General features: G+C 43.9%; 1 protein-coding gene across 7 annotated transcripts in view; it reads left to right on the plus strand.

The window, feature by feature from the left end:
• WEE2 (WEE2 oocyte meiosis inhibiting kinase) overlaps window positions 1-19203 on the plus strand; it is a 36759-nt gene that overhangs the window by 7343 nt on the left and 10213 nt on the right. For 6 of the 7 annotated variants that reach the window (XM_063928979.1, XM_063928973.1, XM_063928976.1 and 3 more), the window contains exons 4-10: window positions 2621-2678; window positions 3475-3647; window positions 4316-4437; window positions 5414-5560; window positions 11137-11232; window positions 15090-15175; window positions 16466-16636. In XM_063928979.1, coding sequence (XP_063785049.1) covers window positions 2621-2678; window positions 3475-3647; window positions 4316-4437; window positions 5414-5560; window positions 11137-11232; window positions 15090-15175; window positions 16466-16636 — 853 coding nt within the window. Of the gene's footprint in view, window positions 1-2620; window positions 2679-3474; window positions 3648-4315; window positions 4438-5413; window positions 5561-11113; window positions 11233-15089; window positions 15176-16465; window positions 16637-19203 lie in introns of all 7 variants that reach the window. The other variant, XM_063928974.1, reaches the window with a different exon arrangement.

The following is a 19203-nucleotide window of genomic DNA, read 5'->3' on the forward strand; positions in this document are numbered from 1 at the left end:
GGGGGACATGGGTGTCTGGCACTGTGGGGGGACATGGGTGTCTGGCACTGTGGGGGGGCATGGGTGTCTGGCACTGTGGGGGGGCATGGGTGTATCTGGCACTGTGGGGGGGCATGGGTGTATCTGGCACTGTGGGGGGGCATGGGTGCATCTGGCACTGTGGGGGGGCATGGGTGCATCTGGCACTGTGGGGGGGCATGGGTGCATCTGGCACTGTGGGGGGCATGGGTGCATCTGGCACTGTGGGGGGCATGGGTGCATCTGGCACTGTGGGGGGGCATGTGTGTATCTGGCACTGTGGGGGGGCATGTGTGTATCTGGCACTGGGGGGGCATGTGTGTATCTGGCACTGGGGGGGCATGTGTGTATCTGGCACTGGGGGGGCATGTGTGTATCTGGCACTGGGGGGGCATGTGTGTATCTGGCACTGGGGGGGCATGTGTGTATCTGGCACTGGGGGGGCATGTGTGTATCTGGCACTGTGGGGGGGGCATGTGTGTATCTGGCACTGTGGGGGGCATGTGTGTATCTGGCACTGTGGGGGCATGTCTGGCACTGTGGGGACAAGTGTATATGGCACTGGGGGCATGTCTGGCACTGTGGGGACATGTGTATATGGCACTGGGGGCATGTCTGGCACTGTGGGGGCATGTGTGTCTGGCACTGTGGGGGCATGTGTGTCTGGCACTGTGGGGGCATGTGTACCTGGCACTGTGGGGGCATGCGTGTACCTGGCGCTGTGCGGGGCATGCGTGTACCTGGCGCTGTGCGGGGCATGCGTGTACCTGGCGCTGTGCGGGGTGTGTGGCTGGCACTGTGGGGGCATGTCTGGCACTGTGGGGACATGTGTATATGGCACTGGGGGCATGCCTGGCACTGTGGGCATGCGTGTGTCTGGCACTGTGCGGGCATGCGCGTACCTGGCACTGTGCGGGCATGCGTGTACCTGGCACTGTGCGGGCACCCATTTTTTGGCATTTTTATATGTATGTGGCACTACTGGGGCATTATATGTATGGCACTGTACAACATGACTAAAAACGGGGTTATGACACAAGGTCATACTCCTACAAATGTGATATCGAAAGGTGTGCGCACAAAAATGGGGTGTGGCTTTGCGACTAGGCCACGCCCCCATTTTTGTGGCGCGCGCATGATAGTTGCTCTTCACCTTTACTATGGATCTTTTCTGGCTCTTTGCCTCTGACTGGTTGGCCACCCCTGATGTAGCGGCTTGTGGAGGGGGCTCCTGGGCGGCCTGCACTGCTCATATACCACAGACTGAGGGGTCAATTCATGAAGCAGTCGAGAAGTGAGCCTGTGAAGAAGTTGCCCATGGCAACCAATCAGCTGCTCCATACAATTGTATAGTATGCAAATTTTACTTCAATGTTGATTGGTTGTCATGGGCAACATCTCCACTGGCTCACTTCTCCACACTTTTCACTGCTTAATGAATAGACCCCTAAATGCTTTATCTTCCATCCATCGTTCTACCTAGGATTAAGGTCTTGCTGTGGAATAAAATTAAATAATTCACAATGGTCAAAAGGTTTTTCCTTATCAACGGTTCTATGAAGGGACCACTCTGAGACCACGGCTTGCTGGTTCCAGCCCGTGCAGGGGTACAACAGCCAGTTGCTTTTCTGGTCCCTTTTCTGGGTAACCAGACCCTGTTAAAGTGATCCCACCAAAAGGCCATTTATAGTGAAGGGAAGGGGTGATTTTTAGGGGGATACAGTCAGTTTACCTCCAATCAAAATCCCGACGTTCAAAATCCCGACGTTCAAAATCCCGACACCAATTGACCGATGGTCAAAATCCTGACAGGGTCAAAATCCCGACATAGACAAAATACCGACATTTAAAATACCGACAAGGTCAAAATACAGACATGTAAAATGCCGACAGGTCAAAATACAGACATGTAAAATGCCGACAGGTCAAAATACAGACATGTAAAATGCCGACAGGTCAAAATACCGACATGAGTTTTTCATGATTTTTTTCATTGAAACCGACTTGTTCATACTTTACCATCCCAGTGGACCTGGAGGGGGAATATAATAGTGTGCCGAGCGCAGCGAGGCGCCGTGCCCGAAGCATGGCGAGCACAGCGAGCCATGCGAGGGGAGGCGGTACACTTTATATGGTGTACATGTTGACTTATGTCGACATACACACAAAAAACAACAAAAACCGCATGTCGGTATTTTAAATGTCGGTATTTTAAATGTCGGTATTTTAAATGTCGGTATTTTAAATGTCGGTATTTTAAATGTCGGTATTTTGTCCATGTCGGTATTTTGACCATCGGTCAATTGGTGTCGGGATTTTGATTGGAGGTATTTCATACCGATCCCATTTTTAGGTACTGCACAACACTGGGGGAGAAGCATTTGAGTCAATTGGTAAAAAAAAAAAAAAAAAAATCCTTGGATTTGCTGCCCTCTAATGGTGAAGTGGGATAATAACTCATAATTCTGAATCTGACTATAATTACTTTGTTATGGAAATACATTTATGCAGTGTTGGTCTGTATTCCAAAATGGTTTTATTGCAGTCTAATTCTGTGAAAGAGGTTTAATGTGTTTGTTTTTTGTTTTTGTTTGTTTTTTAGCTCTGAGCCACCATTCAAATACAGGGAAAGTGAACTCTCTGCCTCATTTAATTCTAAGGTGCGTAAGACTAGAAAATCTGATTTTAAGACCAGTTTTGAGGAATTTGCAATGTTTCCTCCAGGCAGATGCATGAAGGAATTTTAGCCTTTACCACAGTCTCGGCAAAGGTGGCGATACTTCCCTTTTTAATCTGTCCAGTAAATATCACATGGATTACCAGTTACTACCTGGAAACCATTTCTGGCAGTCTTGTGTAGTTATTAAAGTTTATGTTCCAGTCATTAAAGGAGCAGTTGCAGCAAAATCTAAAAGGGTCCTTTCCTACGTCTGCTCTATCATAGATAATTAATCACCTAGTCAATTCAGTAATCCTACATATGAACACATACTGTTGTATGAGCTGGTAAAGGGCTTCAGATGAAACTGTATATTGAATTTACATTAATTTGTTTCTTATGTAATACATATACCTGCATATAGTGATGAGGACCCAGTTGTGTCCTATACTGAGGCACAGGAGAGCCCTGGTACAACAGATGCTGGAGTCCCCACAATGGAATATGCTCCATCCCTTCAGGACTACAAGGTCACCTATATAATATATAATAAAATCAACTGCTGATAAAAAAATAATTTTGAATATAACATTGACAGCTGGTCTGAACTGTGACCCCCTTCTACAGGGGGGGAGAGGGGGCAGGAGGACTGGTTGGGATTGATGGTGGTGGGGGGATTTGGAGACATGTCATAAATAAAAGCCAAGCAACACTATGACTTACAGCTGTCATCTAATATTGGGTAAGGTCACAAAATCTTTGCCTCCAAACTTAAGCTTAATTTTGTTTCTTTCCAGAGATTTGTCCTGCGTAAAACCAACATGGTGTCTAGATACAAGACTGAATTCCTGGAGATCGAAAAAATTGGATCTGGGGAGTTTGGCGCAGTCTACAAGTGCGTGAAGCGGCTGGACGGCTGCGTCTATGCAATCAAGCGCTCAAAGAAGCCACTAGCGGGGTCCACGGATGAGTGAGTATATACCAACTGTGTTGCCTACATTACATCAGACTACTGCACTTCCCTACCTGCTGCAGTTGTTTGGCCAGATCCTTGACTGCTGGGACAGTGAGTGGCAACTCTGTCACCCTCTCTTCCCCAACCAGCCCTGTCATTAAATGAACAATAATCACCTCAAATCTGAGCTTTGCCATTTCATGTCCCGCACTGTTCTGCGCTCCTTTGAGAGCATCCTAGTTCCTTTCCCCACTGAGCAGATGTTTGGTGTTTCTATGATGTGACTGTGATCCCAGAGGGTTGTTTGGGACGATTTAGTAAAAGTAGCCTTGAGTGATGGACCAGCATACTGAACCCATAATTTACTGAGTGGAGGGCTCTCTTGCACTTGGCATGGCTCCGCCATCTTTAAGCCAGTCCCAGATTATAAGTTTTGCCCCCTACTCTCTGCTCTCTGTAGACTTCACCCCCTCTAGTGGTAGCTATTGGCGGTGTGCACAATGGAGAGTGGACAGACCTTTACCAACTATTAGGTACTAGATAGCACCCCAAATATAGAACGTTCAGCAGAAGAACACTGCACTTCTAAAGCTGTAATTAGAAGGCTGAGTAATGTTGCAGCCATACAGCCTGCCCTTGGATGTAGAGTTTGCCTTAAGTTCTGCTTGTACCCTCTCCTGCAGGCAGCTGGCGTTGCGGGAAGTCTATGCCCATGCCGTCCTGGGTCATCACCCACATGTTGTACGCTACTACTCTGCCTGGGCAGAAGATGACCACATGATCATACAGAACGAGTACTGCAATGGTAAGTCCTGAAGCTGTCTCAGTATGCTGGTCTCGCGAATAATCTGATTTGATGAACTACCTGTCACATCATGCGTTGCTCCACTGTCTGCATTTTGGGGTAGGGATGACCACTGAGAATTCCAAATCACTGATGGTTTATGACCAATGGTGAATACTTTTGCCGTCTATTGGGGTAGAACCAGATGCTTCCAGACATTGATGTTTTGGGTTGTTTTTTTTTTGTTTTTTTGCTGGTACACTGTATCGCTGCGCCTCCTGACACCAACAAAATCCGTCCCAGGTTCTTATTAGACCATAGGCGAGTTAATGAAAGAACAGGAATGACAATCAGTTGGTGAAAACTTCAATGGTCATCAGTTGTATAGTTTATAACCATTGGTGGTCACTTCCATTTCACCATCAATGGTAAACACACAGATGACCATCCCTACTTTGAGGTTGCGATGTCTGAAGCAGTGGAGCAATGTTTGTGCATACATCTGAGTCGCATAGTGCATGCTTTACAATATTTGTATGTACAGAGTTGCAGTTCAGATCTGGATGCATGGTAGTAGATATAAGGGGCATTCCTGGAGTTACTGGGCAGTAATGGGGTGGCTAAAATGTCACATGGAGATGTTTTATGGTAGTTTTTGAGGCAAGTGTCGGACAATGATTGCATCCAAAGACTCCGAGATACTCATACAGGAAGCCTGTGTGCTCCGCCAGAGGAATCTGGCATCCATATAAATGGGTTGGGCAGACACAGTTGCTCCTGCTTGGCTGAAGGAAATGATGCAGATAGAGAAAGCTGGTTGGGTACTTTATAATCAACATAAGATTTAATTTAAGAAAATGGGGAGCACAGTAGTCAAAATATAGCCTGCTTTTCATGCATGAAGCTAGAAGTAGTAATTTCCCTTGGGAGGAGGCTGCAGGGTTTTATCACCACAATATAATGCAATGTCTTTAATGAAGGTCTCAATGTTTGCCAGGTGGAAGTCTGCAGAACCTGATCACGGAGAACACAAAGTGCGGCCAGCTGGTGATGGAACAGGAGCTGAAGGAGATCTTACTGCAAGTGTCCATGGGGCTAAAGTACATCCACAGCTCCGGGTTGGTGCATATGGATATCAAGCCAAGTTGGTACCTCCAGCTACATCACTTTATTCTAATATCCATCCTATGAATTGTGTGCACCAGGTGGGACTACACGTGCATTGTGGTGACCTCACAATCATGTCTTGCCTAGTGACTTTGGTATTGTTAGTAGACCTACATCCGTGTTATGTTGTACGCCATGAAGGAGTAACTGTCCCTGAAACGTTTGTGCCCTACCACTGACGGAGGTTCTTTCAAGCCAACATTAGCTATATAGCTACAAACAAGAAAAACAGGAATAAGACAGCGCTGACTGAGATGGATTGTCAATAAAATTACAATAGTATTTAATGAATTAAGATTACAATAAAATATTTAAATAAAATAGGTCTCGCTGCACTAATGAGCTTATAGTCACCATACATAGAGATTAATCACTTGCCGCTTGATCCAATGTCCCCATGGGACCCGCACAATTGGAATGTCCCTTATCCTGGGGTTGTTGCACAATCCCCGGGCCGAATGCTTGTAATAACGCTGGAGGAATAACTGTCCCAGTAGTGTGGCAATACAACAGGAAAGTCCTCACCAGTAGTGCGTAGTTGTAATGATGTTCGGTCCTTGTTATATGGATGTGGGTACAAATAACTGCGCTTTTTTGGCAGAGTCCACAGAGGTCCAAGCGGTGATGAATATTCAGTGAAAAGGTGACACAGGCTCACACCTGACGCGTTTCACAGCTGGCTGCTGCTTTATCAAAGGTGACTGTGATCCTAACTGGCAGTGTATTTATACCTAAGTTAATTACTCCATTCATTACAGCTGGTTTAGACCATCCATCTCATTGCATGTATGTAAATTACTAAAAATCATCACTGTATGTATTGTGTGGATAGACTCAAGGCAATATAAAAGACACAATATACACTATGAACCATTATACAGGTTGAGTATCCCTTATCCGAAATGCTTGGGACCAGAGGTATTTTGGATATCGGATTTTTCCGTATTTTGGAATAATTACATACCATAATGAGATATCATGGTGATGGGTCCTAAATCTAAGCACAGAATGCGTTTGTTACATATACACCTTTATACACACAGCCTGAAGGTAATTATAGCCAATATTTTTTATAACTTTGTGCATTAAACAAAGTGTGTCTACATTCACACAATTCATTTATGTTTCATATACACCTTATACACACTGCCTGAAGGTCATTTAATACAATATTTTTAATAACTTTGTGTATTAAACAAAGTTTGTGTACATTGAGCCATCAAAAAACAAAGGTTTCACTATCTCACTCTCACTCAAAAAAGTCCGTATTTCGGAATATTCCGTATTTTGGAATATTTGGATAAGGGATACTCAACCTGTACCTTATTATTGTTAAAATATACTCAAATTCAGTCCGAAAGTGCTGGAACGCACGCAGACTTCCGGACTTCCGGTTAATGACCCGCATAGGTTGTTATGGAGACAGATCTTCTCCAATCATGTACAGCGGACGTAGTCACTTCCGGTCCGTGACCCGCACAGGTTGTTATGGAGATAGTCTATCTCTATTCCAATCATATAGCGCACACGAGGTCACGTGACCGGCACTTAATGGAACGCATATTGCGCTAGAGAACTTATCTATATTCGTCCGGCTCGTAACATAGTAAAGTTACATAGATTATCTGTTCTTCTAGCCTACCGTCATCAGATTATTATATTGGCAAATAGAGGGAGTTTCATTTAATAAAATCCTATAGTTATGACTTCTTTTGACTCCCAAGCAAAAACTATGATAGATTCCTTTATAGATGGAGGATACCCAAGCCACCTATTAGAAAAAGCACTGAATGAAGTTAAGAGTATCGAAAGAGACCAACTCCTTAATCCATCTAAGGATAGTTATAAAAATTAAAGAGATGAGAACCCATTTTCAGATATATCATTTTTATTTCAACTTATAATAACTGTCATGCAGAAGTAAGAGAAATTATAATATCTTAAAACAAGACAATATACTAGTAAATATTCTTCCAAAAGAACCTAATTTCATTTTCCGAAAGAATAAATCTCTCAAAAATATATTAGCCCCCAGCCACCTGAAAAGAATCGAGGAAGGTAATAATCCTAAAAGTAGCTTAGAAAGAACAGACTGGCTCACACAGTTGGGTAACAAAACTAAAGGGTTTTTTAAATGTGGCAGGAATAGATGTTTAACCTGCAACTTTACAGCCGATCATACTGTGAGGATTAATATAGACGGGGAAGAGAAACCATACGAAATAAAAACATATATGAATTGCAATACATCTTACGTAATCTATATGCTGACCTGCGGATGTAACTTAAAATATATTGGTAGGACTACACGTCCCTTAAAAGTAAGATTTCTTGAGCACCGTAGAAACATCCTGAAAAAAGTCCTAACACATAGTGTATCGAAACATTATGCAGATTTCCATAAAGGAAACCCCAAATGTCTGAAGGTGACAGGCTTAGAATTCATCAGTAAAACGATACGAGGGGGGGGGATCGGTATAAGACCCTCTGTAAACAAGAAGTATTCTGGATGCTTAAAATGAACAGTATATTCCCTGCAGGTCTAAATGAGTCGGTAGAACTCAATTGCGTGATCTAAATCATGGTTTTTCCACCCCCCACCTACTCAACCCTTTCTTTCCCTCCCCCCCTTCACCCTCCCTTCCCCTACTCCCCTTCAGTGCCAATATATATTCTTTTAGTTATATTTGTTATATCAGCGGGCTTCATTGATAAGTGGAACCTGCTGCTGTAACCTATAGCACAAAATAAAACAAGAGCTCCCTTTCCAATTCAATTGCTATAAGGTTTATTTATTTCCTATGAATAGTTATTATCTACTTTTAGGGAGACGTAACTACATACAGAGTAGTAATTATGTACGCCTATTTTTCCTGACATTTCTGCTTATTGATATATTCCAAGCTAATTATGTACAGATATTTACCTGATCATTGTATGAAGTATCTGTTTTCTGCTTACATTAATATAACAATGGCTAAATAACTGGATGGTGAATAAGATATAAGATTGTTCTGTATTTTTATTAAATTAAATTTTCCCTATCTGCCATAACAATGATTAGAAGATGGAAAGTGAGAGAAATAGATAATTTATGCAATTGTATAAAGTTACCAGCCGGCTAAGATTGTTCTGTATTAACTATAGGATTTTATTAAATGAAACTCCCTCTATTTGCCAATATAATAATCTGATGACTGTAGGCTAGAAGAACAGATAATCTATGTAACTGTACTATGTTACGAGCCGGACGAATATAGATAAGTTCTCTAGCGCAATATGTGTTCCATTAAGTGCCGGTCACGTGACCTCGTGTGCGCTATATGATTGGAATAGAGGTCTGCGTGCGTTCCAGCACTTTCGGACTGAATTTGAGTATATTTTAACAACAATAATAAGGTATAATGGTTCATAGTGTATATTGTGTCTTTTATATTGCCTCGAGTCTATCCACACAATCCATAGTGATGATTTTTAGTAATTTACATACATGCAATGAGATGGATTGTCTAAACCAGCTGTAATGAATGGAGTAATTAACTTATGTATAAATACACTGCCAGTTAGGATCACCGTCACCTTTGATAAAGCAGCAGCCAGCTGTGAAACGCGTCAGGTGTGAGCCTGTGTCACCTTTTCACTGAATATTCATCACCGCTTGGACCTCTGTGGACTCTGCCAAAAAAGTGCTGTTATTTGTACCCACATCTATATAACAAGGACAGAACATCATTACAACTACGCACTACTGGTGAGGACTTTCCTGTTGTATTGCCACACTACTGGGACAGTTATTCCTCCAGTGTTATTACAAGCATTCGGCCCGGGGATTGTGCAACAACCCCAGGATAAGGGACATTCCAATTGTGCGGGTCCCATGGGGACATTGGATCAAGCGGCAAGTGATTAATCTCTATGTATGGTGACTATAAGCTCATTAGTGCAGTGAGACCTATTTTATTTAAATATTTTATTGTAATCTTAATTCATTAAATACTATTGTAATTTTATTGACAATCCATCTCAGTCAGCGCTGTCTTATTCCTGTTTTTCTTGTTTGTATGTATGATGTTATAGGTGTGACTAGCCTATCCAGACAGCTGCTCAATACACATTAATTGGAGCTGCAGCTTGAGCGCCCCTTCCAACCCAGTTGGTTATTTCTGTTCTTGCATTAGTTATATAGCGCACACTTTGCGCTATATAACTAGTGCTTTAAAAGGAATATTTTAGTAATTCCCATCAGTACCTGCCCCAGTGGAGCTTCCGATCTATATTTCCTACCACATGTACACATACACACCAGGGTTAATTTTTGACAAAAAAATATATCCTACCAGTATGTATTTGGTTTGTGGGAGAAACTTGCACAAGCACTGGGAGAACATATAAACTGCACACATTTGGGTCTTGGAGAGAATCGAACCTAAGACCTCGGGCTGTGAGGCAACAAGCTAACCAATGCATCAGTGATGCCTGCATTGTAGTGTACATCATCGAAGCCTCCTAGCCAATCAAAATCTCACTCAAATCTTATTGGCAGACTACTCATCTGCTTGGGTATGGGATAATTCCGCTATATCGGACAGGCAAGTTCCTTGCAACCATGTTTTATCCATTTACACAGACTGGTTACCACCATGTGCCCAACAATAGGTCCAAAAAATCAGATTGGCATCATAAATGTCTCTTGTGTAAAGAAAAAGAAATAAGCAAATATTTCAAGAAACGGGTGCTATATATGGAGCAGTTCACCAAGAAGCTGTGTGGATAACAGGGATAGTCTGTCCCATAAGTTTTAGGCGCAGAAAAGAGGTGCACTGCACTTTGAGGAAAGAAAACGATTCACAGATGAAGTGACACTGAATTCATCAGTATTGATTTAAAATATATACTAAAAACACTGTTTATATATAATAAACACCTGATATGTTATGCAAGAATTAGGTGATATGCAATACAAATGGAAAGATAAAAATAAAAAAATGAGCATAAAACAATGGCAATAGTCGCCCCTTCTGTAAGGATTCCACGACCACAATGTGGTAGGTTGGACTTGTCCTGTTCCTTATTCTTAGAGACCTTGATGAATGTATTTGAAGAAGGTGAAGGTGGTGGGTCTTAACAGTTGGATACGGCCCCTGTTTGAAATCTGGGGTCCTTTAACCAGCAGGTAGCAGTGCTGTATTGGGAGAAGTCCCCTGAAGCAATGAAGGCTGTAACTGTATTAATGATCCCTGAGATTCACCGTACAAATTTGGCATACTGTCTGAAGGCCTGGTTCAGGTGTTTTTAGTATATATTTTAAATCCAATATTGATTATTTCAATTTCACTTCATCTGTGAATCGTTTTCTTTCCTCAAAGACCCGCAGTATAAATGTCTTCTGCTTTGGTGCCAGTGGCACTTGTATGCAAATAAGAGGACTGTAGTCTTCTAGTTTTTGATTTTTTTGATTTTTGTGAAATGAGAGCCGCAACTGGCTGATAACAGTGGGTTCTGATTCCTCTACACTTCTGGTTTATTATAGATATGGATTTCTAATTTGTGCAGGTAACATTTTCATCTGTCGGAAGATGATGGAGCTGGGGCAGGATGAAAGTGACGGAGAGGATGACCTGATGTCTGCTAGTGTCATGTATAAAATTGGTTGGTATTGATAAGCCAGACTGGAGGGTAGCTGTGCACTTCATCTTACTGCTTGGAGTCCTCCTAAGTGCTCCTGCACCTTCCCTTGTAACACCAAATAGAAGTAGGATCTGTCACACTTTAAATCTGCTGTGATACATTTATTGGAGCGGTCTAAAAATGTAGGAATAAACGTCTGTATTTGGAGGAGATTTAACGCTTTGTGTCGGCTGCAATCATGTTGTCTCTTCCAAAAATGTCATAGCTGATCTTGACTCCTCTTATCATAATTCAGTGTGTGATAGCTACTTACCTGAATAAATGTTAGCTAGTTTCTCCTATTAAATAGACTTTTTAGACTGAGAGGCTCCTCATGTTGGGTTTAGGTAATGCATAAAAATACTGATGGTCGGAGCAGGGCCTCTTGCTGGCTGCACTTTGGAACCACTCTGTGAATAATAGAGATCTATTGACTTGGTAAAAACACCCTGGTGTAGTCATTAATACACTAGACTAGGGTTTCCCAAACTGTCCTCAATTGTTCCTTAACAGTCCAGGTTTTAAGGATGTCCATGTTTGTGCATATACTCTAATCAAACTGACTTGGGTACTAATTAAGTCGCCTGTGCTTAAGGGGTCTATTTACTACGCTTTGGATGGAGATAGTCGCTGGAGATAAAGTACCAGCCAATCGGCTCCTGTCATTTTTCAAACGCAGCATGTGACATGATAGTTGGGTGCAGATTGGCTGGTACTTTATCTCCATCCAAGGCTTAGTAAATACACCCCAAAGTACCAGCCAAACAGTCTGTTGCATGTCAGTTAGGAGCTGATTGGCTGGGACCTTATCTCCGTCGACTTTATCTTCATCCAAGGCTTAGTAAATAGACCCCTAAGCATGGATATCCTTAAAACCTAGACCAAAAGTTCTCAAACGTGGTCCTTTATGTATATCCATGGCTCAGCACAGATTGCCTGAGGTGCTAATTAAGTCACCTGTGGCTAAGCATGGATGAACGTAAAGCCTGGACCGCGTTTGAGAACATCTGACCTAGACTGTTGAGGTGCCTTGACAGAGTTTGGGGACCAGTGCTATAGTTCTTCTCATCTTGGAATGTAGAAGATGTTCTTGGCTGATCACTGTTTTTCCCTTATGTTAAATGCAAATGAGAAACGAAAACCTGTGTAATTTGTATGACGGTTATGTACAAAACAGTTCTGTTCAAGTATTTAAGAACGGTGCCTGGAAATCTCTACATGCCACTTGGCCCAGAATAGAACATTAACATAGGGGGAGGTTTGTCAAACCTAAGGAGAACCACTTGAGGTTTTGCCCATAGTGACCATTTTCTAGCTATTTATCTAGTGCAGTCTATGAAATGAGAAGATGGTTGTTATGGACAAAGTAAACCACTTTGGGGTCCATTCATGAAGCATTGAAAAGTGTGGAGAAGTGAGCCAGTGGAGAAGTTGTCCATGGCAGCCAATCGGCATTGAAGTAACATTTATTTGCATACCATACAGTTGTACAGAGCCGCTGATTGGTTGCCAATGGATAACTTCTCCACTGACTCCCTTCTCCACTTTTTTTCACTGCTTCATGAATAGACCATTTTAGCTCAAGGCTTGATACGTCTCTTCCTTTTTTTTTTTTTCCTGCTCCCTGAAACCTCTGTGCTAGATTGACACTAATGAGTTTAGATGTAGTGATCATTAAGCCAGGTCTATGCGGGTGTGTTAGCTCTGGAGGTGGGAATCTGGCGCACAGGTGACTGCATGAAATGTGCTGTAATTTTACGACACTCAAACCCCTTTCAGACAGAAAATGAAATTAGTGGGTGTTCTACCCGGTGATATCATGAAAAACACCAGTCCTTTTTCTGTGTGAAAGGGTCATCCCAGGTAGAAATTCCTGGGACTTTGAGCTAGGAATTTACCAGGGTTGGAGACACTGGAATATCGACCTGGGTTGACCCTTAAACACAAACATCATACCCGTGTTGGTCCGCAAGTTACCAGGTCGAAATTCTTGACCGGGTAATTTTGCTTCTCTGTGTGAAATGGCGGGTCAGACAAAGCCTGGCCACATGACCCGGCACTGAAATGCCAGGTACAGTAACTGCCGGGTTTTCTGTCTGAAAAGGGTATCCCTTTCAAAACTCTGCTCTTGGGGGTTACAGCGGGTTGGTGGCAGTGTTTCTATCTTCTAGTGATCATACAGACCTCACTGTATTGTGTACTCTGAGTGAGCAGTTTTCACATAGTACATAGTAACTAAGGTTGAAAAAAGACAATTGTCCATCGAGTTCAACCTATTTGTGGCCTACTTTGCAGTCTTATTATAGGACTAGTTATTTTTATGTTGGGACTAGTTATAGTAACTATAATGCGTGCCTACGCACCATAACCCTGAATATCTTTATCCAATAGGAATGTATCTAACCCATTCTTAAAGGTGGTGACTAAGTCCGCCATTACTACTCTCTCAGGCAGGGAATTCCAAACACGTATTGTCCTTACTGTGAAAACCTTTTCGCCTCAATGTGCGGAAACTCCTCTCCTCTAACCTAATCGAGTGACCACGTGTCCTCTGTGCTGATTCTATAGAAAACAGGTCCCTCCCGAGCTCTGTGTATTGACCCCTTATATATTTGTAGATGTTGATCATGTCCCCTCTTAGTCTCCTCTTTTCCAGTGTAAACATGCCTAGCCTTGCAAGCCTTTCTTCGTATTCCAGCGTCTCCATGCCCTTGCTTAGTTTGGTCGCCCGCCTCTGAACCTTTTCTAGCTCCAGGATATCCTTTTTGTAATATGGTGTCCAAAATTGCACACAGTATTCAAGATGTGGTCTCACTAGTGATTTATATAATGAGAGTATAATACTCTCGTCCCTTGCATCAATTCCCCGTTTTATGCATGCTAATATCTTATTAGCCTTCTTTGCTGCACTCCTACTTTGGGTACTGCTGCTTAATTTATCTATGTGAACCCCTAAGTCTTTTTCCAGTACAGAATCACCTAGTATTACACCATTTAGTATGTAGGTGTAATTTTTGGTCTTGCCCCCACAATGTATTAAGTTACACTTGTCTGAATCTCATTCTCCATTTTGCTGCCCATGCTTCCGGTTTAGTTAAGTCGTTCTGAAGAGACTCGGCATCCCCCTCCGTATTTATAACCTTACACAATTTGGTATCGTCTGCGAAAATTGACACCATGCTCTCTAGACCTACTGTTAGGTCGTTGATGAAGATGTTGAACAAAATTGATCCAACTACCGACCCTTGTGGCACAACACTTCGTACTTTAGTCCAATTTGTAAATGATCCATTGACCACAACGCGCTGCTCCCTATTATCTAACCAATTACTGACCCAAGTGCATATTGTGCTCCCTAACCCTATTTCTTGTAGCTTATAGATAAGACGCATGTGTGGTACAGTGTCGAAAGCTTTGGCAAAGTCTAAAAAGATTCCATCCACCTCCTTACCCTGATCAAGGTTTGCACTTACTTGGTTTTTATGAAACAGTAAGTTGGTTTGACATGATCTGTCCTTAACAAATCCATGTTGGTTCCTTTTAATTGCCTTATTTGCTTCAAGGAACTTTTGAATACTGTCCCTTAGAATACCTTACAATACTTTCCTCACTATAGATGTAAGACTAACTGGTCTGTAATTACCTGGTTCAGCTTTGCTCCCCTCCTTGAATATCTGCACTACCTCCGCTATACGCCAGTCTTTGGGAACCACACCCGATTTAACCGAATCCATGAAGATCAAAAATAGAGGTCTTGCTAGTTCAGCGTGCAACTCCATAAGAACTCTCTGGTGAATTCCATCTGGACCATGCTCCTATTATGTCTTTCTTGGCTCCAGGTGACCTTGGTCATGTGACTTCGATCGCGAACTCGCAGGTTGAGGAAGGAGACAGTCGTTTCCTGGCTAACGAGATCCTGCAGGAGGTAAGTGTACACTGGGGTGTCATTGTAGCCGTATGTTGTAGCAGATTTATACAGTGCTTTGCACTTTGTGTATCATTGTGTTGTGGACTTTGAAGTTGCTGTGTTGGCAATTCTGGTCGGTCTATTGGAACATCACAGAACAGGACCATGTACACTGCATAGATTTAAGATTTTGTTTTGTTTGAGCGTGCCGACATCTTTAGGTCATTATCTAGATCCACTATATTGCACCAGCGTTCCTATTCAGGGGCTTTTCCTAAAGCAGGAACAGTGTCGGACTGGGGCATGAAGGGTCCACCAGGGAATGCAGTGGTAGGGGCCCATGTTTAGGGGTGTGGCCATTCTCCAGAGGGGGTGTGGCCAGTTACCTCAGAGGCTTGGCTAACCATTAGAGAGTGCATGGCCTGAGCCCCTTGGTAAATATATATACTGTAGTAAATACCACTAGTGCATGCATGATAACAGCAGCAATGCACTGTAGAATATACACCATAGTCCTGTGCAGTATAAGGTCACATATGAGTCATTTTAAGTGCAGTCTGGAACCTAATCCCTAGAGAAAGAAGTGGGACCCTAGGTGGTGGGGCCCACTGGTGGTTTCCCCTGTTCCCCTGTGGGCCAGTCCAACCCCGAGCAGGAATAAAGGAGTCTTGTACTATATTGGCTAAAATATTGTTTTTCAATGGTCCATATTCCTCTCCATGGAATTCCATGTGTGCGTAATGGTTTCGGGAATCTGATCGGTTCCCCTTTCAGACGGCCTCCAACTATAGATGGTTAGCAACTATCGATGTTACTAATCAGATGGCAGTACTTTTTCCGTTGAATAGCAGGCTTGTGATGGTTGCCAGCCATCGGATGCTGCTTCCAATGCCCATCCGATGACTGACTGAATTCAGCTGCGGACGCTCTGAAGCAGTGTCCACAGCTCGGCTAATATGCACAAGTGCTTTAGAACAAATTGTGCTGGAAATTGTGCATTAGAGACCCTGTTTCCATTTATTTCCTCCAACACGTCCTGATTTGACACTGACATTTTTTTTTGTTTCAAATCTGTCTGCTGAAGCTCCTGAAACATCACAATTGCTGGAAAGTGGTTGCAGTGATATGCTGTTAGGAAGGGAGGAGGCTGATTTGCGTGCTCGGAGCACATGGTCCTATAGCTACCTCCATTTTTATTAGTGTTCTATTTACCTCAGGCCTTCTATAATAGCTAGAGTACAATGCAGATGGTTTCTCAGTGTGGGACTGGTTACAGATACTGCAGTCATGTAACCGTCTTTATTTCAGGATTACAGTCATCTCCCCAAGGCGGACATCTTTGCTCTTGGCCTGACAATCGTGGTAGCAGCTGGCGCGGGACCTCTTCCATGCAATGACGACAGCTGGCACCATATCCGGAAAGGGAACTTGCCAGAGATTCCCCAGTTCCTGACGCCAGCCTTCCATGACCTACTTACGGTACGTCTCTTGGCAACTGTCCTGCAATTACCAGGGAGCGGATGGCTTGCAGCATTATCTGGCATTGCTTACACTACTCACGATAGGAGAAGTCACATTCATCACAGAATGGAGGCAGCGGGATGAGATGAAGTATAGATATTCTGCAGCTCAGGATGGAACATTTCTCTAACGTCCTAAGTGGATGCTGGGACTCCGTAAGGACCATGGGGAATAGCGGCTCCGCAGGAGACAGGGCACAAAATAAAAGCTTGAGATATCAGGTGGTGTGCACTGGCTCCTCCCCCTATGACCCTCCTCCAAGCCAGTTAGATTTTTGTGCCCGGCCGAGAAGGGTGCAAACTAGGTAGCTCTCCAGAGCTGCTTAGAATAAAAGTTTAGTTAGGTTTTTTTATTTTCAGTGAGTCCTGCTGGCAACAGGCTCACTGCATCGTGGGACTAAGGGGAGAAGAAGCGAACTCACCTGAGTGCAGAGTGGATTGGGCTTCTTAGGCTACTGGACGTTAGCTCCAGAGGGACGATCACAGGTTCAGCCTGGATGGGTCACCGGAGCCGCGCCGCCGTCCCCCTTACAGAGCCAGAAGAGACGAAGGTCCGGTGAAAGCGGCGGCAGAAGACATCCTGTCTTCAAGACTAAGGTAGCGCACAGCACCGCAGCTGTGCGCCATTGCTCTCAGCACACTTCACACTCCGGTCACTGAGGGTGCAGGGCGCTGGGGGGGAGCGCCCTGAGACGCAATATAACACACATATACCTTAGCTGGCAAAAGGAATACATCACATATAGCTCCAGGGCTATATGGATGTATTTTTTCCCCTGCCATTTTACACAAAAAAGCGGGAGTTAAGGACGTCGTGAAGGGGCGGGGCCTATCTCCTCAGCACACTGGCGCCATTATTCCCTCACAGCTCCGCTGGAAGGACGGCTCCCTGATTCTCCCCTGCAGTACTGCATCTGATTCAGGGTAAAAAAGAGAAGGGGGGGCATTTTGGCAGCAAATAACTAGATTAACAGCAGCTATAAGGGATTAACACTTATATAAGGTTATCCCTGTATATATATAGCGCTGGGTGTGTGCTGGCAGACTCTCCCTCTGTCTCTCCAAAGGGCTAAGTAGGGTCCTGTCCTCTATCAGAGCATTCCCGGTGTGTGTGCTGTGTGTCGGTACGCGTGTGTCGACATGTATGAGGAGGAAAATGAGGTGGAGGCGGAGCAGTTGCCTGTGTTAGTGATGTCACCCCCTAGGGAGTCGACACCTGACTGGATGATTGTGTTTAAGCAATTAAGTGATAATGTCAGCAATTTACAAAAAACTGTTGACGACATGAGAAAGCCGGCAAATCAATTAGTGCCTGTTCAGGCGTCTCTGACACCCTCAGGGGCCCTAAAACGGCCGCTACCTCAGTGGGTCGACACGGATCCAGATACAGATACTGAATCTAGTGTCGACGGTGACGAGACAAACGTAATGTCCAGTAGGGCCACACGTTACATGATCACGGCAATGAAAGAGGCATTGAACCTTTCTGACACTACAAATACCTCAAAGGCGGGTATTATGTGGGGTGTGAAAAAACTGCCAATAGTTTTTCCTGAGTCTGAGGAAATAAATGAGGTGTGTGATAAAGCGTGGGTTTCCCCCGATAAAAAACAGCTAATTTCTAATAAGTTATTAGCACTATACCCTTTCCCGCCAGAGGTTAGGGCACGGTGGGAAACACCCCCTAGGGTAGATAAGGCGCTCACACGTTTATCTAAACAAGTAGCGTTACCGTCCCCTGATACGGCCACCCTCAAAGAACCAGCTGATAGGAGGCTGGAAAATATCCTGAAAAGTATATACACACATACTGGTGTTATACTGCGACCAGCAATCGCATCAGCCTGGATGTGCAGTGCTGGAGTCGCATTGGCGGATTCCCTGACTGAGAATATTGATACCCTGGATAGGGACAATATTCTGTTAACTATAGAACATTTAAAGGATGCATTGCTATATATGCGTGATGCGCAGAGGGATATTTGTACCCTGGCATCAAGAGTAAGCGCAATGTCCATCTCTGCCAGAAGAGCATTATGGACCAGACAGTGGTCAGGGGACGCAGATTCCAAACGGCACATGGAAGTATTGCCGTATAAGGGGGAGGAGTTATTTGGGGCTGGTCTAACAGACCTGACGGCAACGGCTGGAAAATCCACCTTTTTACCCCAGGTTACTTCACATCAACAGAAAAAGACAGTCTTTTCAAACTCAGTCCTTTCGTTCCCATAAGTACAAGCGAGCAAAAGGTCACTCTTTTCTGCCCAAGGGCAGAGGAAGAGGAAAAAGGCAGCACCATGCAGCCGCTTCCCAGGAGCAGAAGCCCTCCCCTGCTTCTGCCAAGTCTTCAGCATGATGCTGGGGCTTTACAAGCCAACTCAGACACGGTGGGGGCCCGTCTCAAGAATTTCAACGCGCAGTGGGCTCACTCGCAAGTGGATCCCTGGATTCTACAGGTAGTATCACAGGGGTACAAACTGGAATTCGAGGCGTTTCCTCCTCATCGGTTCCTGAAGTCTGCTTTAC

The sequence above is a fragment of the Pseudophryne corroboree genome, chromosome 6, assembly GCF_028390025.1.
Source record: "Pseudophryne corroboree isolate aPseCor3 chromosome 6, aPseCor3.hap2, whole genome shotgun sequence".
Lineage (NCBI taxonomy): Eukaryota > Metazoa > Chordata > Amphibia > Anura > Myobatrachidae > Pseudophryne > Pseudophryne corroboree.